The sequence below is a fragment of the Somniosus microcephalus genome, chromosome 14 (assembly GCF_052327205.1).
Source record: "Somniosus microcephalus isolate GS21.2 chromosome 14, FLI_Smic_1.0, whole genome shotgun sequence".
NCBI classification, from domain to species: Eukaryota; Metazoa; Chordata; class Chondrichthyes; order Squaliformes; family Somniosidae; genus Somniosus; species Somniosus microcephalus.
The window spans coordinates 5258474-5281767 of NC_141000.1; the positions used below are offsets into that span (position 1 = coordinate 5258474).

Here is a 23294-nt window from a genome sequence, read left to right on the forward strand (position 1 = left end):
GAGGAGTTGGGGTGAGGGGGGTTGGAGAGTAGGGGTGAAAGAGGAGTTGGGGTGGGGGGGGTTGGAGAGTAGGGGTGAAAGAGGAGTTGGGGTGAGGGGGGTTGGAGAGTAGGGGTGAAAGAGGAGTTGGGGTGAGGGGGATTGGAGAGTAGGGGTGAAAGAGGAGTTGGGGTGGGGGGGGTTGGAGAGTAGGGGTGAAAGAGGAGTTGGGGTGAGGGGGGGTTGGAGAGTCGGGGTGAAAGAGGAGTTGGGGTGAGGAGGGTTGGAGAGTAGGGGTGAAAGAGGAGTTGGGGTGAGGGGGGGTTGGAGAGTCGGGGTGAAAGAGGAGTTGGGGTGAGGGGGGTTGGAGAGTAGGGGTGAAAGAGGAGTTGGGGTGAGGGGGGGTTGGAGTGTTGGGGTGAAAGAGGAGTTGGGGTGAGGGGGGTTGGAGAGTAGGGGTGAAAGAGGAGTTGGGGTGAGGGGGGTTGGAGAGTAGGGGTGAAAGAGGAGTTGGGGTGAGGGGGGGTTGCAGAGTAGGGGTGAAAGAGGAGTTGGGGTGGGGGGGGTTGGAGAGTAGGGGTGAAAGAGGAGTTGGGGTGAGGGGGGTTGGAGTGTTGGGGTGAAAGAGGAGTTGGGGTGGGGAGGGTTGGAGAGTAGGGGTGAAAGAGGAGTTGGGGTGGGGGGGTTGGAGAGTAGGGGTGAAAGAGGAGTTGGGGTGGGGGGGTTGGAGTGTTGGGGTGAAAGAGGAGTTGGGGTGAGGGGGGTTGGAGAGTAGGGGTGAAAGAGGAGTTGGGGTGGGGGGGGTTGGAGAGTAGGGGTGAAAGAGGAGTTGGGGTGGGGGGGTTGGAGTGTTGGGGTGAAAGAGGAGTTGGGGTGGGGGGTTTGGAGAGTAGGGGTGAAAGAGGAGTTGGGGTGAGGGGGGTTGGAGAGTAGGGGTGAAAGAGGAGTTGGGGTGAGGGGGGTTGGAGAGTAGGGGTGAAAGAGGAGTTGGGGTGAGGGGGTTTGGAGAGTAGGGGTGAAAGAGGAGTTGGGGTGAGGGGGGTTGGAGAGTAGGGGTGGAAGAGGAGTTGGGGTGAGGGGGGTTGGAGAGTAGGGGTGAAAGAGGAGTTGGGGTGAGGGGGGTTGGAGAGTAGGGGTGAAAGAGGAGTTGGGGTGGGGGGGGTTGGAGAGTAGGGGTGAAAGAGGAGTTGGGGTGAGGGGGGTTGGAGTGTTGGGGTGAAAGAGGAGTTGGGGTGAGGGGGGTTGGAGAGTAGGGGTGAAAGAGGAGTTGGGGTGGGGGGGGTTGGAGAGTTGGGGTGAAAGAGGAGTTGGGGTGAGGGGGGTTGGAGAGTAGGGGTGAAAGAGGAGTTGGGGTGAGGAGGGTTGGAGAGTAGGGGTGAAAGAGGAGTTGGGGTGAGGGGGGGTTGGAGAGTCGGGGTGAAAGAGGAGTTGGGGTGAGGGGGGTTGGAGAGTAGGGGTGAAAGAGGAGTTGGGGTGAGGGGGTTGGAGAGTAGGGGTGAAAGAGGAGTTGGGCTGAGGGGGGTTGGAGTGTTGGGGTGAAAGAGGAGTTGGGGTGAGGGGGGTTGGAGAGTAGGGGTGAAAGAGGAGTTGGGGTGAGGGGGGTTGGAGAGTAGGGGTGAAAGAGGAGTTGGGGTGAGGGGGGTTGGAGAGTAGAGGGTGAAAGAGGAGTTGGGGTGAGGGGGGTTGGAGAGTAGGGGTGAAAGAGGAGTTGGGGTGAGGGGGGTTTGGAGAGTAGGGGTGAAAGAGGAGTTGGGGTGAGGGGGGTTTGGAGAGTAGGGGTGAAAGAGGAGTTGGGGTGAGGGGGTTTGGAGAGTAGGGGTGAAAGAGGAGTTGGGGTGAGGGGGGTTGGAGAGTAGGGGTGAAAGAGGGGTTGGGGTGAGGGGGGGTTGGAGAGTAGGGGTGAAAGAGGAGTCAGGTGAGGGGGGTTGGAGAGTAGGGGTGAAAGAGGAGTTGGGGTGAGGGGGGTTGGAGAGTAGGGGTGAAAGAGGAGTTGGGGTGAGGGGGGTTTGGAGAGTAGGGGTGAAAGAGGAGTTGGGGTGAGGGGGGTTTGGAGAGTAGGGGTGAAAGAGGAGTTGGGGTGAGGGGGGTTGGAAAGTAGGGGTGAAAGAGGAGTTGGGGTGAGGGGGGTTGGAGAGTAGGGGTGAAAGAGGAGTTGGGGTGAGGGGGGTTGGAGAGTAGGGGTGAAAGAGGAGTTGGGGTGAGGGGGGTTGGAGAGTAGGGGTGAAAGAGGAGTTGGGGTGAGGGGGGGTTGGAGAGTAGGGGTGAAAGAGGAGTTGGAGTGAGGGGGGGTTGGAGAGTAGGGGTGAAAGAGTAGTTGGGGTGAGGGTGGTTGGAGAGTAGGGGTGAAAGAGGAGTTGGGGTGGGGCGGGTTGGAGAGTAGGGGTGAAGAGGAGTTGGAGTGAGGGGGGTTGGAGAGTAGGGGTGAAAGAGTAGTTGGGGTGAGGGGGGTTGGAGAGTAGGGGTGAAGAGGAGTTGGGGTGAGGGGGATTGGAGAGTAGGGGTGAAAGAGGAGTTGGGGTGAGGGGGGTTGGAGAGTAGGGGTGAAAGAGGAGTTGGGGGTGAGGGGGGTTGCAGAGTAGGGGTGAAAGAGGAGTTGGGGTGAGGGGGGTTGGAGAGTAGGGGTGAAGAGGAGTTGGGGTGAGGGGGGTTGGAGAGTAGGGGTGAAAGAGAAGTTGGGGTGAGGGGGGGTTGGAGAGTAGGGGTGAAAGAGGAGTTGGGGTGTGGGGGGTTGGAGTTGGGGTGAAGAGGGTTGGGGTGGTGGGGGGTTGGAGAGTAGGGGTGAAAGAGGAGTTGGGGTGGGGGGGTTGGAGAGTAGGGGTGAAAGAGGTGTTGGGGTGGGGGGGGTTGGAGAGTAGGGGTGAAAGAGGAGTTGGGGGTGGGGGGTTGGAGAGTAGGGGTGAAAGAGGAGTTGGGGTGAGGGGGGTTGGAGAGTAGGGGTGAAAGAGGAGTTGGGGTGAGGGGGGTTGGAGAGTAGGGGTGAAGAGGAGTTGGGGTGGGGGGGGTTGGAGAGTAGGGGTGAAAGAGGAGTAGGGGTGAGGGGGGGTTGGAGAGTAGGGGTGAAAGAGGAGTTGGGGTGAGGGGGATTGGAGTGTAGGGGTGAAAGAGGAGTTGGGGGTGGGGGGGGTTGGAGAGTAGGGGTGAAAGAGGAGTTGGGGTGAGGGGGGGTTGGAGAGTCGGGGTGAAAGAGGAGTTGGGGTGAGGAGGGTTGGAGAGTAGGGGTGAAAGAGGAGTTGGGGTGAGGGGGGTTGGAGAGTAGGGGTGAAAGAGGAGTTGGGGTGAGGGGGGGTTGGAGAGTCGGGGTGAAAGAGGAGTTGGGGTGAGGGGGGTTGGAGAGTAGGGGTGAAAGAGGAGTTGGGGTGAGGGGGGTTTGGAGTGTTGGGGTGAAAGAGGAGTTGGGGTGAGTGGGGTTGGAGAGTAGGGGTGAAAGAGGAGTTGGGGTGAGGGGGGTTGGAGAGTCGGGGTGAAAGAGGAGTTGGGGTGAGGGGGGGTTGCAGAGTAGGGGTGAAAGAGGAGTTGGGGTGCGGGGGGTTGGAGAGTAGGGGTGAAAGAGGAGTTGGGGTGGGGGGGTTGGAGAGTCGGGGTGAAAGAGGAGTTGGGGTGAGGGGGGGTTGCAGAGTAGGGGTGAAAGAGGAGTTGGGGTGGGGGGGGTTGGAGAGTAGGGGTGAAAGAGGAGTTGGGGTGAGGGGGGTTGGAGTGTTGGGGTGAAGAGGAGTTGGGGTGGGGGGGGTTGGATAGTAGGGGTGAAAGAGGAGTTGGGGTGGGGGGGGTTGGAGAGTAGGGGTGAAAGAGGAGTTGGGGTGGGGGGGTTGGAGTGTTGGGGTGAAAGAGGAGTTGGGGTGAGGGGGGTTGGAGAGTAGGGGTGAAAGAGGAGTTGGGGTGGGGGGGTTGGAGAGTAGGGGTGAAAGAGGAGTTGGGGTGGGGGGGTTGGAGTGTTGGGGTGAAAGAGGAGTTGGGGTGGGGGGGGGTTGGAGAGTAGGGGTGAAAGAGGAGTTGGGGTGAGGGGGTTGGAGAGTAGGGGTGAAAGAGGAGTTGGGGTGAGGGGGGTTGGAGAGTAGGGGTGAAAGAGGAGTTGGGGTGAGGGGGTTTGGAGAGTAGGGGTGAAAGAGGAGTTGGGGTGAGGGGGGTTGGAGAGTAGGGGTGAAAGAGGAGTTGGGGTGAGGGGGGTTGGAGAGTAGGGGTGAAAGTGGAGTTGGGGTGAGGGGGGTTGGAGAGTAGGGGTGAAAGAGGAGTTGGGGTGGGGGGGGGTTGGAGAGTAGGGGTGAAAGAGGAGTTGGGGTGAGGGGGGTTGGAGTGTTGGGGTGAAAGAGGAGTTGGGGTGAGGAGGGTTGGAGAGTAGGGGTGAAAGAGGAGTTGGGGTGAGGGGGTTTGGAGAGTCGGGGTGAAAGAGGAGTTGGGGTGAGGGGGGGTTGGAGAGTAGGAGTGAAAGAGGAATTGGGGTGGGGGGGGTTGGAGAGTTGGGGTGAAACAGGAGTTGGGGTGAGGGGGGTTGGAGAGTTGGGGTGAAAGAGGAGTTGGGGTGAGGAGGGGTTGGAGAGTAGGGGTGAAAGAGGAGTTGGGGTGAGGGGGGGTTGGAGAGTCGGGGTGAAAGAGGAGTTGGGGGTGAGGGGGGTTGGAGTGTAGGGGTGAAAGAGGAGTTGGGGTGAGGGGGGGTTGGAGTGTTGGGGTGAAAGAGGAGTTGGGGTGAGGGGGGTTGGAGAGTAGGGGTGAAGAGGAGTTGGGGTGAGGGGGGTTGGAGAGTAGGGGTGAAGTGGAGTTGGGGTGAGGGTGGGTTGGAGTGTAGGGTGAAAGAGGAGTTGGGGTGGGGGGGTTGGAGAGTAGGGGTGAAGAGGAGTTGGGGTGAGGGGGGGTTGGAGTGTTGGGGTGAAGAGGAGTTAGGGTGGGGGGGGGTTGGGAGAGTAGGGGTGAAAGAGGAGTTGGGGTGGGGGGGGGTTGGAGAGTAGGGGTGAAGAGGAGTGGGGTGGGGGGGTTGGAGTGTTGGGGTGAAGAGGAGTTGGGGTGAGGGGGGTTGGTGAGTAGGGGGTGAAAGAGGAGTTGGGGTGGGGGTGGTTGGAGAGTTGGGGTGAAAGAGGAGTTGGGGTGGGGGGGTTGGAGTGTTGAGGTGAAGAGGAGTTGGGGTGGGGGGGTTGGAGAGTAGGGGTGAAGAGGAGTTGGGGTGAGGGGGGTTGGAGAGTAGGGGTGAAGAGGAGTTGGGGTGAGGGGGGGTTGGAGAGTCGGGGTGAAGAGGAGTGGGGTGGGGGGTTTGGAGAGTAGGGGTGAAGAGGAGTTGGGGTGAGGGGGGTTGGAGAGTAGGGGTGAAGAGGAGTTGGGGTGAGGGGGGTTGGAGAGTTGGGGTGAAGAGGAGTTGGGGTGAGGGGGGGTTGGAGAGTAGGGGTGAAGAGGAGTTGGGGTGAGGGGGGTTGGAGAGTTGGGGTGAAAGAGGAGTTGGGGTGGGGGGGGTTTGGAGAGTAGGGGTGAAAGAGGAGTTGGGGTGAGGGGGGTTGGAGAGTTGGGGTGAAAGAGGAGTTGGGGTGGGGGGGGTTGGAGAGTAGGGGTGAAAGAGGAGTTGGGGTGAGGGGGGTTGGAGTGTTGAGGTGAAAGAGGAGTTGGGGTGAGGGGGGTTGGAGAGTAGGGGTGAAAGAGGAGTTGGGGTGAGGGGGTTTGGAGAGTCGGGGTGAAAGAGGAGTTGGGGTGAGGGGGGTTGGAGAGTAGGGGTGAAAGAGGAGTTGGGGTGAGGGTGGTTGGAGAGTCGGGGTGAAAGAGGAGTTGCGGTGAGGGGGGTTGGAGAGTAGGGGTGAAAGAGGAGTTGGGGTGGGGGGGTTGGAGAGTTGGGGTGAAAGAGGAGTTGGGGTGAGGGGGGTTGGAGAGTAGGGGTGAAAGAGGAGTTGGGGTGAGGGGGTTGGAGAGTAGGGGTGAAAGAGGAGTTGGGGTGGTGGGGGTTGGAGAGTTGGGGTGAAAGAGGAGTTGGGGTGAGGGGGGTTGGAGAGTCGGGGTGAAAGAGGAGTTGGGGTGAGGGGGTTGGAGAGTAGGGGTGAAAGAGGAGTTGGGGTGAGGGGGGTTGGAGAGTAGGGGTGAAAGAGGAGTTGGGGTGAGGGGGGTTGGAGAGTAGGGGTGAAAGAGGAGTTGGGGTGAGGGGGGTTGGAGAGTAGGGGTGAAAGAGGAGTTGGGGTGAGGGGGGTTGGAGAGTAGGGGTGAAAGAGGAGTTGGGGTGGGGGGGTTGGAGAGTAGGGGTGAAAGAGGAGTTGGGGTGGGGGGGTTGGAGAGGAGGGGTGAAAGAGGAGTTGGGGTGGGGGGGGTTGGAGAGTAGGGGTGAAAGAGGAGTTGGAGTGAGGGGGGTTGGAGAGTAGGGGTGAAAGAGGAGTTGGGGTGGGGGGGGTTGGAGAGTAGGGGTGAAAGAGGAGTTGGGGTGAGGGGGTTGGAGAGTAGGGGTGAAAGAGGAGTTGGGGTGGGGGGGTTGGAGTGTAGGGGTGAAAGAGGAGTTGGGGTGAGGGGGGTTGGAGAGTAGGGGTGAAAGAGGAGTTGGGGTGGGGGAGTTGGAGAGTAGGGGTGAAAGAGGAGTTGGGGTGAGGGGGGTTGGAGAGTAGGGGTGAAAGAGGAGTTGGGGTGAGGGGGGTTGGAGAGTTGGGGTGAAAGAGGAGTTGGGGTGAGGGGGGTTGGAGAGTAGGGGTGAAAGAGGAGTTGGGGTGAGGGGGGTTGGAGAGTAGGGGTGAAAGAGGAGTTGGGGTGAGGGGGGTTGGAGAGTAGGGGTGAAAGAGGAGTTGGGGTGAGGGGGGTTGGAGAGTAGGGGTGAAAGAGGAGTTGGGGTGAGGGGGGTTGGAGAGTAGGGGTGAAAGAGGAGTTGGGGTGAGGGGGGTTGGAGAGTAGGGGTGAAAGAGGAGTTGGGGTGAGGGGGGTTGGAGAGTAGGGGTGAAAGAGGAGTTGGGGTGAGGGGGGTTGGAGAGTAGGGGTGAAAGAGGAGTTGGGGTGGGGGGGGTTGGAGAGTAGGGGTGAAAGAGGAGTTGGGGTGAGGGGCGTTGGAGAGTAGGGGTGAAAGAGGAGTTGGGGTGAGGGGGGTTGGAGAGTAGGGGTGAAAGAGGAGTTGGGGTGGGGGGGGTTGGAGAGTAGGGGTGAAAGAGGAGTTGGGGTGGGGGTGGTATTGAATTTCTCCACCAGTGTGTGGAGGTTTCTGGGCATGAACTCATTTCTTACAACTCCACAGCACAAGGTGCCCCTGCAGCAGAACTGTATCTTTGTACTGAGCTTCACACAGTAAAACTCAGCGTGCTGGATATCCGAAATAAATACAAGAGATGGTGCAAATAGACAAAAGATAGGGTCATGTAGCACTTGGAAATTCTTCGTCAGAATAGAGTTCCAACAAAGCAACTCTGCCTGAAATGCTAATCTATTGTTGCTAATGGATGCTTGGCTCTGTAAACTTGGGCTCATCCCAAACCCTGCTGCCCGTGTTCTAACTCGCACCAAATCCCATCACCCATCACCCTGTGCTCACTGCCCCGTGTCCTAACTCGCACTAAGTCCCATCACCCGTGCTCACTGACCTACATTGGCTCCCGGTCCGGCAACGCCTCGGTTTAAAAATTCTCATCCTTTTTTCCAAATCGCTCCATGGCCTCGCCCCTCCCTAGCCCTGTAACCTCCTCCAGCCCCACAACCCTCCAAGGTCTCTGCACGCTCCCCCAATTCTGGCCTCTTGCACATCCCCGATTATAGTCGCTCTGTCATTGGCGGCCGTGCCTTCAGCTGCCGGGGCCCCGAGCTCTGGAATTCCCTCCCTAAACCTCTCCGCCTCTCTCTCTCCTCCTTTAAGACGCTCCTTAAAACCTCCCTCTTTGACCAAGTTTCTGGTCACCTGTTCTAATATCTCGTTATGTGGCTCGGTGGCAAATTTTGTCTGATAATCGCTCCTGTGAAGCGCCTTGGGACGTTTTACTGTCTTAAAGGCGCTATATAAATGCAGGATGTTGTTGTTGCTCACATTGATTTCACTGATTCAGATTCAGTCAACGTTGTGTGCTGCCATAGCATTTAAAGGTCATCTTAAATAAAGACAATGCCCTGGTGATACTGGTGTTGACTAATGATTATGTTTGAATCCTAATCTGGACAGTGAGCCTGTAAGAACATGATGCACAGCTTTAGAAAAACTCACTTCAGACATCTACGATCTTCAGACATCAAGAGGCCAGCTGTATGAGAGAACTGTTTAAACCTCTCCTGTTACAGAATGCTCCCTATAGTCCGGTTGTTTATGGTGTTTTTATAACCTTTGTTTTACTGTGATCTAAAATTGCACAGCCAGGTGATGCAAGTATCATATATTAATCAATGCAATGAAAGAATACAGAAACAATGCAAATTTTGGGCTAGACATTGCGTCGCGCCCCGTTTGGGGCGATAACTTTTGTGGGAGCACAAAAGTATCGCCGGGCGAAAAACATTTGAATCTGCCGAGAACTTCCGGTTTAGCGCTCGAGGAGGGAAGTGGAGCGCTAAATCAAGAACTACCACTTCTCTTAGAGTGCTAAAGGGAGCGAGAGGGGCGGGAGTAGCAGAGCGCTGAGCAATGTCCCGAGCAGCGCTGCCGGTTTTACAGGCTCCTTCCCTCCCTTACAGGGAAGGGCCAATGCTGCGGTCATTGAAGGAATCCTCAGGCTGTGTCTGTTGGGCGATGGCACCTGCGATACACACGTTGCAGCCCCGAGCACTCGGAGAGAGTGCAGGGCTGAGCAATCGCCAGGTACAAAAAAATCAACAAACACCAGAATGGGGACATAAATACATTTTGCCCCACCTGACCACCACTGCCCTTAAGTAGCGCTCCCCAAGCGGCCTTCCGAGGTGACGCCTCCTGCAGCTGCTGTTGTCGACGCCTGGTGATGCTGCAGGGGGCGGGAACAAATATCAATTCCGGGGCGCGAATGGGGCGCTGCGCACTGGATGATGTCACGATCTTCGAGGCATAAGAGAGTGAGGCGGTAAATCTTAGCGCCAGCGCAAATCCGCCTGAGAAGTTCGCGGGCGTCGGTGACATCACCGCGCCCGGTCAGTAACCCCTTAGCGCCCCGTTACTGCCCTTCAGAAGCATTAACGAGAGGTGCAAACCAGACCAATTTCTCCCCCATAGACTTTACATAGAATTACATAGTATTTACAGCACAGAAACAGGCCATTCAGCCCAACAGGTCTATGCTGGTGTCTATGCTCCATTCGAGCTTCCTCCCACCTGGACTTGTTTCTGGCTGGGGCGGAGATCACCTCTTACAGAAGGCAGGTACTGAATGGAATTCAGGGCTAATGTGATCTCCTGGACTAGTTTCCATCACCTAGATGGGTCGGAGAGGAATTTCCCAGATTTTTTCCCCCAAATTGGCCTGGGTTTTTACCTGGTTTTCCGCCTCTCCCAGGAGATCACATGGTTTCAGGTGAGGTGGAGATTGAATATTGTGATACACCAGGTATCGCAGGTGTGTGGGTCAGGCTGGATGGACCAGAGGGTCTTTACCTGTCCGTCATTGTTTGTATGTTCGTATGTTCATTGCATCCTATCAGCAGGTCCTTCTATTCCTTTCACCCTCACGTACTTATCTAGCTTTCCCTTAAATGTATCTATGACTTTGCTAACCATCTCTGGCTATTATACCAATTTGCTTTGAATATTTAAACCTTTCTACCTCCACCTAATAGTTCAATGGTGCACTGTTATGAAGCACTTGTACCGTGGCACAAACCGAAGACATAATTAGCATATATAACCCGTACAAATTTGCAGGTACAGTATTTTGATATTCCTAATGGTGTAGCACATCCACCAGCAGTATGCTGCAAGTCAGCCTCAGATTTTAAACTGTACATTTTAAAAACTGAATTGACTTAAGGTGAGGTGAGAGTGACTGCCCTTGACATCAAGGCAGCATTTGACTGAGTGTGGCATCAAGGAGCCCTAGTAAAATTAAATTCAATGGGAATCAGCGGGAAAACTCTCCACTGGCTGGAGTCAGACCTAGCACAAAGGAAGATGGTTGTGATGGTTGGAGGTCAATCATGACAGCCCCAGGACATCGCTGCAGGAGTTCCTCAGGGCAGTGTCCTAGGCCCAACCATCTTCAGCTGCTTCATCAATGACCTTCCCTCCAACATAAGGTCAGAAATGGGGATGTTCACTGATGACTGCATAGTGTTCAGTGCCATTCACAACTCCTCTGATAATGAAGCAGTCCATGCCCACATGCAACAAGACCTGGACAACATTCAGGCTTGGGCTGATAAGTGGCAGGTAACATTCGTGCCACACAAGTACCAGGCAATGACTATCTCCAACAAGAGAGCGTCTAACCACCGCCCCTTGACATTCAACGGCATTACCATCGCCGAATCTCCCACCATCAACATCCTGGGGGTCACCATTGACCAGACACTTAACTGGACCAGCCACATAAATACTGTGGCTACAAGAGCAGGTCAGAGGCTGGGTATTCTGCAGCTAGAGACTCACCACCTGACTCCCCAAAGCCTTTCAAACCCACGACCTCTACCACCTAGAAGGACAAAGGCAGCAGGCGCATGAGAACACCACCACCTCTAAGTTCCCCTCCAAGTCATACACCGTCCTGACTTAGAAGTAGGCAATCTTGGTGATGGAGAGGATATGTGGTCGGAAGCTCAGCTCAGGGTCAGATAGGACACCATGGTTGCAAACAGTCTGGTTCAGCCTCAGACAGTGGCCTGGGAGGGGGATGTAATGATATCAGCAAATAGAGATGGTATTTGCCTGTTCGATTATGATGCCTTAACAGCATGTTTGCATGTATTGATTGCTTGTGTCTGACCAGCAGAGGTCATGTGAGAGACAAGGGGCTAGAAATTCAGTAGGCTTTGCGACCAGTTTTCGCCCAAAGAGGGCTTTTGCGCCACTTGCTGAGCTTTCGCCGATATTCAGCGCTGCGGTAATGGCGGCGTTAGCCAGTAGCGCTGCGCCGCCACCAATGACGTCATCGGTGTGCGCAGTGCCCCGCTACCGCCCCGCTACCGGCCCGACCGCCATATTTAGTTGCGGCCGCCTCTTCCGCAGCGGCCGCAAACAGCGATCAGAAAACGGGGCCGTCCTGTAGCGTTAGTGGGGCGAGTTAAGGCGGAGGTGCGGTCGGCCGCTTTTTCGGCGGCTGCCTGCCCGCACCTCCTTCCCCGGCCTCCTCCACCCCCCCCCCCCCGCGGCATTGCCGGCTGTTTTCCGGGAGCCCGGCACTTCTCCGTGGTGCCGGGCTCATTTGCCGGCACTAGCGAGCGGCGATCTCGCTGTTGCAGGCACCTCCCCCTTAAGAGAGGGAGGAATGCCTGCAGTACCGCAGCCTGCCGCTCTGCAGCGGGTGGCGCTGCGGCACCTAGCGCGCCGATATTCAGTTTCAGCGCCCCAAGCGGGGGCGCCGAAACCCTTGAATAGCGGCCGCCTTCGAGTTGGGGCGCTGAAACTGAATTTCCGGCGGGCGCAAGTGGCTCCGCGCGCAGTGGTACTTTCTGGGCACGAGCGAGCTGGCCGCCCCAAACTGAATTTCTAGGCCAAGCAGTTTAGTTTCAGTTTCGTTCTAGATGCATCACAAGCATCGTGTCTCCTGTGAAAGCTGTATAAAAGAGTTGAACAAGCTTTAGATTAAAAGTCATTCTCTTTCATAAATGTCTCGTCATTGAACCCACAAAGAAATCAATACATGGTGTCAGAAGTGGCTGAAAGAGATGAAGAGAAAAAATCTGAAGTTAAATCAGCTCTCCACAGATTAGCAAGCCAAAAGAAAACATCGTTGCTTACCATTGGAGAATAGCTAACGAAGTGAAAAAATGGAAGGTTTACTCCCACCGGTGACGCTTCAGTTGACAGGTAATGTGGCTGAAAATTGGAGGAGATTCAAACAACGTTTAGAGTTGTATTTAGCGGCAATCGGAGCTGACGAGAAAAGTGATAAACAGAAATCGTCAGTGTTCTTACATGTCGTGGGTGATGAAGCGCTGGAGGTGTATAATAACTTCACATTCGTTGCTAATGGAGACAAAATGAAATAGATAAAATAATGGAACAGTTTGAGGCCTACTGCATACCTAAACGTAACGTGACGTTTGAGAGGCACAGATTTTTCACGTGTACAGAAAACGGGTGAGACTATTGATCAGTATGTGACTGAACTGAGAAACAGAAGCAAATCGTGTGAATTTGGGGGACTGACAGACTCGCTGATAAAAGACAGACTGGTGTGTGGTATTCCAGATAATGGTCTAAGGGAAAGACTGCTAAGAGAGCAAGATCTAGACCTTGGAAAAGCCATAGCACTGTGTAGGGCTACAGAGACTGTGAAGTTGCAGGCAAAGGAGCTGTCAGTGACAATAGCTGCAACGTGGATGCAGTGAGAATGAACGGACATAAACCGTTTAACAAAAAGAGCGCCAATGTGAAAAAAGAGGCGTGGCCAGCGAACGAAAATGAAAGGGACAATCGAAAGACATGTAGTCGATGCGGTACACAGCATCCACCAAAAAAGTGTCCAGCATATGGTAAAACATGCAATAGTTGCAACAAAAACAACCATTATGCCCGTTGCTGTAAGAACCAAGCGCAACAAAGCAAGGTGCATACAGTAGATGAAAGCGAGATAGAGGAGTTCTATGTAGATGTAGTGTCTGAAAACAAAGAAGAAAAAAGAGACTGGATGTTGACACTAAAAGTGAATGACATACACATTCCATTTAAATTGGATACTGGAGCACAAGTTAATGTGATATCAGAGACTGATTTTAAGAAAATTAGACCCAGACCAAAGATACATGGAATCAAAGTGAAAGTGACAGGATACTCAGGTACTGATATACCAGTGAAAGGAAGATGCATTGTCAAAGTGACACACAAGGACAGAGAGCACATGCTAGCATTAATCGTGGTGCCAAAGGATGTGCAAGCCATACTAGGTTTAAAAGCCTGTGAGAGACTGAACCTGGTAAAGAGAGTCCTCGTTGTGGAAAGCGAAGGAGAGACAGTCTATGATGAACTCGTGAAAGAGTACAAAAACCTATTTAAGGGTCTAGGCTGCATTCCAGGAGAACACACGATCAGAGTAGATAAAAGTATGACACCGGTCATACATCCATGCAGAAAAGTTCTGTTTGCTCTTCAAAAGCAACTGAAGGCAGAGTTGGACAGGATGGAAAGCCTGAACGTGATTCAGAAGATAGATGAGCCAACTGAGTGGGTGAGTTCCCTCGTCGTAGTGGACAAAAAGAATGGAAAGCTCAGAATTTGCCTGGATCCAAGAGATCTAAACAGAGCAATAACGAGAGAGCACTTCAAGCTTCCTACACGTGAGGAAATCGTGGAACAGTTTGCAAATGCAAAATATTTCAGCAAGTTAGATGCATCATCAGGATTTTGGCAGATGAAGCTGGACGAAGCAAGTTCAAGACTGTGCACGTTCAACAGTCCATTTGGCAGATACAGATTCCTAAGGTTACCATTTGGCATTGCCTCAGCTCCTGAAGTGTATCACAAGACTATCCATATGATCTATGAGCACCTGGAGGGAGTTGATACATCAATGGATGACATCATAGTATGGGGAACCACGAGAACTGAGCATGACGAGAGACTGAAAAAAGTGCTGGAAGCAACAAGGAAAACAAACCTGAAGCTGAATAGAGAGAAATGCCAGCTCGGGGTGACAGAACTGACATTTGTGGGAGATATCCTTAGCGGTGAGGGCGTCAGACCAGATCCCAGAAAGGTGTCCGCCATTGAGAATATGCCAAAGCCACAATGCAAAAAGGACGTGCAGAGGTTTAATGGAATGATCAACTACATGGGTAAATTCATATCCAACCTCTCAGAAAAGATGGCGCCACTGAGACGACCAACTGAAAAGAACATAGAATGGGAATGGAATCATGAGCATGAGAAGTCATGGAGCGATCTAAAGAAACTGCTCACAGAGGAACCAGTTCTGAGGTTTTATGACCCAGCGAGACCCATCAAGATATCATCAGATGCATCACAGAGTGGGCTCAGTGCCGTTCTTCTGCAACAATATGACTACTGGCAACCTATTGCATATGCATCGCGCTCAATGACAGACGCGAAGACGCGATATGCTCAAATAGAAAAGGAGCTGCTCAGCATCACATACGCCTGTGAAAGATTTCACCAGTTTGTGGCAGGACAAGCAATCAGTGTAGAGACTGACCATAAGCCCTTGATTGCATTGTTCCAAAAGCCACTAAATAGCTGTCCGCTTAGAATACAAAGAATGATGATCAGGCTGCAACGCTATACACTGAATGTTACGTACACACCGGGTAAACTGATGTATACAGCAGACACGTTGTCCAGAGCTGTTGACCCAAGTGAGCCCGCAAACACCACAATGGATGAAAAAGTGAACGCCTACGTGGACATGATCACAAGTGCACTGCCCATAGCAGATGCAAAAATGGAGCTCATAAAGACTGAGACAAACAAAGATGAAACAATGAGACGACTGAGGAAAAGCATCTTGGATGGATGGCCCAACATGAAGCAAGACTGCTCACCTGACATAGCAGAGTACTGGAACTGCAGGGCGGAACTATCAGTGGTCGAAGACATCATCTACAAAGGAAGTAAAATAGTTATCCCAAAGAGTCTGAGAAAAGAGATGCTAAAAAGGATCCATGGAGGACATCTGGGAATCGAAAAGTGTAAGAAAAGAGCACGAGAGGTGATGTACTGGCCATGAATCAACCAGGATGTGACAAATGAGGTGTCAAACTGCACAATATGCCTGAAATATCGAGCAAGCAATCCGGTAGAACCACTAAAGCCACACCCAGTGCCAGACAGACCTTACCAGAAGGTAGGCGCTGACCTATTCGTATGTCAAGGGAAGGACTATCTTGTAGTCACAGACTATTATTCCCTGTATCCAGAGGTTAGTAGACTGTACGCCACCACTGCAGATGCTGTGATAAGATGTATGAAAGCCATATTCTCCAGACATGGCGTGGCAAGCGAGGTCTTCACAGACAACGGACCCCAGTTTTACAATGCAAGTTTCCGACACTTTGCCAAAGAGTGGGACTTTGTTCACACAACGTCAAGTCCTCACTTTCCACAGTCCAATGGAGTAGTGGAAAAATCGGTCCAGACAGTGAAAAGACTGGTGTACAAGGCAAAAGACAGTGGAACTGACTTCTACCAGAGCATGCTTGTATACCGCACAATGCCGCTCGAGTGTGGTAAGTCACCAGCCCAACTCCTGATGGGATGTCGGCTAAGGTCAAACCTACCCATCCCGGAGAACCTCCTGAAAACAAAAGAGGGGGAGAAAGTGAGGAAGTTCAAAGAACAACAGAAAGAAAAGCAAAAGTACTACTATGACAGAGGAACACAAAACCTACCTGAACTCCACACTGGTGACCAAAGACAAAACAAACACATGGACTCAGAAGGGAACTGTCCTGAGTGAAGTTCAACCAAGATCATACACCATTCAGACAGATGAGGGTGCTGTTCTGAGAAGAAATCATCGAGATCTTCTCATGGGACCAGCCACAGCAGGTCAAGAGACTGATACTGTTGAACAACCTGATCACACAGCTGAGAACCAATCATCTGAGGCAACAACTCAGATTCAAGGACAATCAATCAGAAAATCCTCAAGACACGTGAAGCCTCCTGAGAGACTCATTGAGCAAATTTAAGGACTATTGTTATAGAAGGAAGTAATGTTATCTTATTCTTTCTTCAAGTTCTAGTGTATTGACATAAAAACCTTGATCATGATAATGATAATGTAAGTTCATTAAGTGTTACAGTTAAAATGCAGATTAATACAAAGAAAACATGTTGTTAGTTAAAAGTAAATTACTTTTGTTTTAAGAAAAGGAGATGTAATGATATCAGCAAATAGAGATGGTATTTGCCTGTTCGATTATGATGCCTTAACAGCATGTTTGCATGTATTGATTGCTTGTGTCTGACCAGCAGAGGTCATGTGAGAGACAAGCAGTTTAGTTTCAGTTTCGTTCTAGATGCATCACAAGCATCGTGTCTCCTGTAAAAGCTGTATAAAAAAGTTGAACAAGCTTTAGATTAAAAGTCATTCTCTTTCATAAATGTCTCGTCATTGAACCCACAAAGAAATCAATACAGGGGATGGGGCTGGTGGCTAGGGATCGGAGTTTGTGATGGGGACTGAAGACAATGGCTTCCGTCTTCCCGATATTTAATTGAAGGGATTTTCTGCTCATCCAATACTGGATGTCAGACAAGCAGCGTGACAAATCAGAGATGGTGGAGGGGTCGAGAGAGTGGTGGTGAGGTAGAACTGAGTGTTGTCAGCGTACATGTGGAACATGGTGTGTTTTTGGATGATGTCACCAAGGGGCAGCATGTAGATGAGAAATAGGAGGGGGCCAAGGAGAGATCCTTGGGGGACACCAGAGGTAATGATGTGGGAGCAGGAAGAGAAGCCATTGCAGGTGATTCTCTGGCTATGATAAGAATGGAACCTGGTGAGGGCAGCCCCACTCAGCTGGACAGCAGATGAGAGGCGCTGAAGGAGGATGGTGTGGTCAACCATGTCAAGGCAGCAGACCGGTCGAAAACGTAACAATAAAATATGACCTTAAAGACAATGTAAGATTTATTTTCTTGCCCATATGGTTTTCCAGGGAGGATTACGACCAGTCAATGGGCCTCCGCTGTGGAATCTGTGCTACATTTACACCTTCCCTGGAGGACCCTACGGCCCAGGCTGGTACGGGTCACTGCTGAAGGCAGTGTTGAATACCTCTCAAGCTTTGAAGATCTTCAGATTGAGCAGCCCATGAAAGAGGTAAAACAAACTGATCAATAATAGTCTTATGGGAATCTGACATTGCAATAACCATGTCATTTGAATCTTGCTTGGTGAAAGCACACCACAATATTATTATATGTAAGCTTTATACATTTACCTTGATAGCTAGGCCTAGAAATTGGGTTGGGGCACCAAAGTGGCGCAAAAGTCGCCTGAGCGCAGGATTTAACGCAGCGTTCGAGGCTTTAGCGATTGTCAGATATTCAGTTCCATTGCCCCTGGAGGGAGACGGGCCGAGGCTCGAGGCGCTCCGCGTCCCTCTTAGGGCGCTGAAACTGAATATCGCAGCGCAACGTGCTGCAGCGCCACACGCTGCGGCATGGCACGCTGCGGTACTGCAGGCCTTCCTCCCACTGTTAAGGGGGAGGTGCCTGCAACAGTGCGATCCCCGCTCGTGAGTGCCAGCAAATGAGCCCGGCACCAAGGAGAAGTGCCGGGCTCTCGGGAAACAGCCGGCAATGCCGCGGGGGGGGGGGGGGGGGGGAGTTCAGGAGGCCGGGGACGGAGGTGCTGGCAGGCGGCCGCCGAAAAAGGCAGCCGCCCCGCACCTCCACCTTAACTTGCGCCGCTGCCAGCACAGTAAAGCCCTGTGAACCGGGCGCGGCAACTGCGGCGTTCACTACCAAATATCGCGAACGGGGCGCGAATGGGGCGCTGCGCACACCGATGACGTCATCGGTGGCGGCGCAGCGCAAATGGCTAACGCCAGCATTAGCGCCCCTGCTGAATATCGCAGGAGGCGCAGCCAGTGGCGCTACAGCCACTGACTGCCTCTTTAGGCGCTAACAGGTGGCACTACTCACCCAATTTCTCCCCCTTAGTCTTTTCAATCTTGGTGAGGATTAAGGATATTGCGCTATGGGCCTTAGCCTTAGGTCTGTTAATATAACAAATATCAATCACAGTGATTTCAAACATATGTCTGAACAAAAACTAAATTATGTATAAATATTACTGGCCTAGAATCCCAACCTCCTGTTGATTTGCAGCATTTCTGCAGATCAGACTGAACCAGAAGTTAGATCCAAGTTATTTCAAAGCCAAATCTTCATAATCCTGTAACTCAAAGGCGAACATCACCTACAGAAGGTAGATACTGCAGGGAATCCAGGGCCAGACTGAGCTCCTGGGCTAGCTTCCATCGCCGAGGAGGGTCGGAGGGGAATTTCCCAGATTTCTTTTCTGCCATTTGGCCTGGGTTTTCTATTTGTTTTTTTGCCTCTCCCAGGAGATCACCTGGTTTCGGGTGGGGTGGAGAGTATATGTTGCGATGCACAAGGTATCGCAGTTGTGTAGGACAGGCTGGATGGACCAGAAGGTCTTTACCTGTCCATCATTGTGAAAAGAAGAGAGATTGGGTCAACATCTGCGACCGGAGACTTCCCGCGGGCGGACGCCTCTGATCTGCAAAATATCTACGCAAGTACCTGGTGACCCGGGAAGAATGGCGGATTGCGCTCCTGGGCCTCGCCGGGTCCGCGCGGGCAGAGCCCCACGTATCCCAGGGGCGCCGGCGGTTCGTAGACGCTCCTGGGATGACGTGGGCCGGCCCAACCAATAAAGTATGACTGGGGATCACCTAAAAAATACACCAACACATGAAATACATTTTAAAACAACATTACATATTTAAAATTAACTAAAATGCCATTTAATTAAATATTTTACGGGGCTAAAAATAAACTTACCTTTTTGAAGAATATTTTAAATTTATAAATGACTGATAAAATGTTATTTTTCTATTTTTTAATCTCTTAAGCTGGTAAATGCTGGCCTTACGCCTGCTTTTACCAGGTGTAAGAATTTGACAGGCTTTCAGCGGGCGGAAGTTGTGCAAAAAGCCTAATTCTCCCCCCCGCGGAGGCCCGTCTCCCGGACAGGCGGAGGATCTGGCAGGAGACGTCTAGACAAATCGCAAGTGCTGGGTTTCAGCGCGTGAGCTTCGCCTGCCTATTCCCAGCACTATGGGCGGCTCCTACGGGCGCGTATACACCTCGTACACACCTCGTACACACCCATAGGGGTCGCAAAATATGGCCCATTAAAAAGTTGGGGTAGTCTGAGAGAGGTTAGATTGTACAATTACATCATATTTACAGCACAGAAATAGGCCATTCAGCCCAACTGGTCCGTGCCGGTGTTTCTGCTCCACTCGAGCCTCCTCCCACCCCTCTTCATCTCACCCCATCAACACATCCCTCTGTTCCTTTCCCCTTCATGTACATATCGAGCTTCCTCTGAAATGCATCTGTGCTATTCACCTCATCCACTCCCTGTGGTTGATCTATTGAGAGTGGTTTTAATGGGCTGACTGGCCTGTTTTTCACCAGAGCTTTGTATGCTCCTATCACTCAATTGGTAGAATTGGTTTTAATTCCCTGATGGCTCAATGAACACATGCACCATGTGGTGTGATACTGAGCCACACTGTGCTGGATTAACTGATCACAGCTAGGGTTTGGGGTGCTACAGTGAAGCAATGTCTCCCCAGGTGAGGGAAGAGAAAAAACCATCAATCAGCGTCCCCAGTCCTGAGCCCTACCCAGCCAATGTGTCTGGATGCTGGGCGAGGACAGACACCTGAAGTGTCGTAACCTATGGGGCTCCAGACCAAGAGCTGGAAAGTGGGATTAGGCTGGATGGCTCTTTTTTGGCCAGCATAGACACAATAGACTGAACGGCCTCCTTCTGTGCCTTAAATTTCTCTGATTCTAAAACACAGCTCAGTTGTGAAGCCCCCGTGGTTGAATAACCTGCCAGCACCCACCATCTTAGATCATAACGATTGGCCAGTTGGGCAAGGTGTCAGAGGCTGCCAGAGTCCTCACCCCGGGAAAGGAGAGGAGCGAAGGGGATAACATGAGAAAAATATAAATGTAAATGTAAGGAACATTTGCCCCCCCCCGGCATATTGTTTGCAATGTAATTGGGACTTGTGAACTTACAAAGATGAAAGCGTAGGAGTGATACCCGAGTGTTGACCTAAAGCACCGAGAAAAAAAATCACAGTAGAAATGGAAAACCTCCAAGAGGACTTTCCACCGGTAACCATTTACTATCCTATATTTACTGACGCTGTAATGGCAATACCAATAGTATATATTCAAAACAGTGAAGTTTAATTGCATTTATTGATTGTCTGATATACAGGTTCAGCCAAACTTGATTGAAACCATGTACAGGCATCGGGCCGACCTGGAGATCATTTTTGGAATGATTGATAAAGATCACTCAGGTAAATAGAAACAACTTTTCTATTAGCTCATATTTGATACTGATTTATAGAATTAAATAGTATCTGCAATTGGTTCCCTGATGAGGAAATGATGCCTGACGTAATAAAAGTCACTACGCACTTGGTTTAAGCATAAAGCAAGGCTTTAATCAACTTGTTTCAGAACATGGAGGTCTAGTTGTACTTCACTAGTTCCTTGACTTACAAAATATCCCTGGCAAGCTGGGCCACGCCCGAGTATTTATACTCCTTGGACGGCGCCACCAGCTGGCCGTCCAGCGTTATTTCATAAGCAGTTTCTTGATGATGAGATTTATAACAATGTCAATATATGAAATTGTGCTACTACACTAAGGAACTTGTCGATCAGTATCAGCCTATACCAGTACGTGTACTGGCACTGTTAAGATCATCTCCAAAAACAGACAAGCCTGGTCCCACCTCAGGTTGCCAACCCTCCAGGATTTCCCTGGAGTCTCCAGGAATGAAAGACTAATCTCCCGGACACAGCTGCCAGGAATCCTCTCCCACCCCCACCTGCACTTCACATAGATGCACTTCAGTCACGGGCTGTGGATAGCAACTGGACTGGGGGTCACTGAACAATTCTATCCCTTTCCTAACCCAGTGCGTCCGAGGGTAATTGCAGTGCTTCACTGGTGCGCTGACTGGGATAAGCTAACTCAGCACAGGCCAAGACTTGAACCTGGGATCTTGCTGATCTATGATAGCAAAATACTGCGGATGCTGGAAATCCGAAATAACAACAGAAAACACTGGAAAAACTCAGCAGGCCAGGCAACATCCGTGGAGAGAGAAACAGAGTCAACGCTTCAGGTCGATGACCCTTCGTCAGGACTGAAAAAACACAGGAAATGAAGCAGATTAAAAGGCCAGTTTGGGGGTTGGGAAATGGGGGTGAAAGAACAAAAGAGAAGTGAAGAGACATTAAGAGGTATTCAAAACCAGACGAGATGGTGATAGGACTAGTGGAGACAAAAGACGGCTCTAGATTAGAAGGGTTTCGACCTAAAACGTTGACTCTATTTCTCTCTCCACGGATGTTGCCTGGCCTGCTGAGTTTTTCCAGCATTTTCTGTTGTTATCTTGCTGATCTTTGCAGCTTAACTCCTCGCTCGATGAGATCACTGAGCTGTGCAGGGCAACTACATTTTAGTTCTTTTAAAAGAATTTGTGTACGTGTTGCTATCATACCCATCAGATGGTCTGTGCCACCTCGCGTGGATGAGAGTGTTTGCAGATAATGCAACAACGGCAAACTAATCACAGGTTTATGTTCTTGATGATGTTGCCCCGTGTTGGAAGTGCATCCAAATCCATGGGGAATTGGAGATTGATTCCAGTCCCCAACCACTCAGGGATTCTACATCACCTGAGACACTGGGGGAACTTTAACCCGGAGGAGCGCATGGGTTAGGGTGCGGCTGGGGGTTAGAACTGGTCAAAATAGCAGCACGTCAAGAAGCCAGCAGCAACCCGCCAACTTCCACGTTTAACAGGCCACAATGAAATGAAAGCCACCATAAAACAAACATTCCAAACCAAATTTATATATCAATCAATCCAATATTACATAACAAATTCAACTAATCACCCTTGTGCATTCCCTTAGTGCCTGTCTTCAGTGTGCCTTTGTCTGTCTTAGTTGCTCCTACGCAGTGCTACCCCAGTGGTTGCAGCATGGCTGCTGGAAGGCAGCTGACTTTCAGTGGGGGAGACTGCAGATGGCCTTGCAGGGCGACCTTGAGCGGCTCTGGGCCTGGAAGGCCCGGTTTCAGACGGCACCAACTCGGCATGGGTGACAGCAGTCTGGGCTGGCTGGCTGACAGGCAACAGCAAGGGCACTGGCGGAGTGGCAGTGGTGGGAGGACGAATGCTATCATCCTGAGAGAGGACATCCACGGAGCCACTGCCACTCCCCTGGGGCGGTGCCTCAGCAATCCTGGTAATCAGTGGGAGGACAGACTGCTGGACTGCTGTGACACCCTGCAAGGCCCTTTCAACACTGGTAAACCCAGTCACGATGGCAGCAGTCTGAACTTGCGTGGCAGCACTCAGATGTTGGGTCGATTCCGCTTGTGCTGCAATGGAAGCTGCGACATCGCCTATCACAGCCAGCATCATGGTTGGGTCCACAAGTGCACTAATGGAGTTGCCCATCACTTCCATCCTAGAAATTATGGGCTCCAAGCTCTGCACAAAGCCCCGTGCAATGTTGGAGCCTGTCTCCTCCATGGTCCTTGACAGTGACAACAGAATCTCTGGCAGGCCGGCCAATGCACCAAGCATTTAATTGTGCATGCCCATCAGCGTTCTTCTGTAGGTCGCCCCATCGAAGTCCTCATCTGAGTCCTCTGCAGCAGAACGCGTGTGTGACCTCGCCTTCCGGGGAGCTGGCACCTGCGCTACCCTTTCCCCCTGCCCCGGCTGCAGGCCACTCATGCCCGGTGACTCACCATGTGCGGATCCCACCTCCGTACAACCCTCTAAAGTCAGCGCAGTGCCAGTATCTGAGCTGGTGCCTGTGAGTGTGAGATCAAGTGAAGGTATCTCTTCTTCTCCACCACTCTCCTCTTGATCTTCCTGCACTGGCTGGCCAGGTTGGAGTTCTTGGGTATCTGAAAGGAGAATAGCACAAGGGTAGGGTTGTGGTGGGATGGAGGGCGAGAAAGCAAGATGCGCATGCTTACACCAGCAGCAGCTTGTAAGTGAGATGGGGAGTGGGCCGTGAGAAGGAGGATTAGGTATGAGCATACCATCATTTTCAATGGTTTCAGCCCCGCCGCTTACCGTGGCCTCCGTGACAGCCCCTCCAATGATGTCGAGCACTGAATCCTCTACCTGGGTAAGGATGTGCAGGCTTGCCCATCCCCCGCTGGTTATGTGTCACCTTTGCCTGCAAGAGAAAGGGACGTGCGTCAGTGAGCATGGTGCAATGTGCTTGGGTGATGTGCCTGTCATGGTTGAATAGCTGGCAGTGTGTGCAAGGTGTGAGATGTGGGTGTGGGATTTGCATCAATGGTAAGTGTGTGAAGGTGAGGTAAAGCTATGAATGTGAGGTATGAGTGGTGATTGCTAGAGATTGTTGGTAGGTGAGTGATGGGGGTGTGGTGCATTGAGCAGTGTGTGAGGCTTGTGGTGGGAGACGGCTTTTGAAGATGCATTCACTGACCTTGACCACTGGTGTGAGGTCATTGGAATTCTTTCTGCAC

The 23294-nt window shown here is 52.0% G+C and overlaps 1 protein-coding gene across 2 annotated transcripts in view; it reads left to right on the top strand.

Moving 5' to 3' along the window:
- ppef1 (protein phosphatase, EF-hand calcium binding domain 1) overlaps window positions 1–23294 on the top strand; it is a 135205-nt gene that overhangs the window by 100703 nt on the left and 11208 nt on the right. For both annotated transcript variants that reach the window (XM_086006174.1, XM_086006173.1), the window contains exons 16-17: window positions 16639–16802; window positions 19977–20061. In XM_086006174.1, coding sequence (XP_085862300.1) covers window positions 16639–16802; window positions 19977–20061 — 249 coding nt within the window. The remainder of the gene's footprint in view (window positions 1–16638; window positions 16803–19976; window positions 20062–23294) is intronic.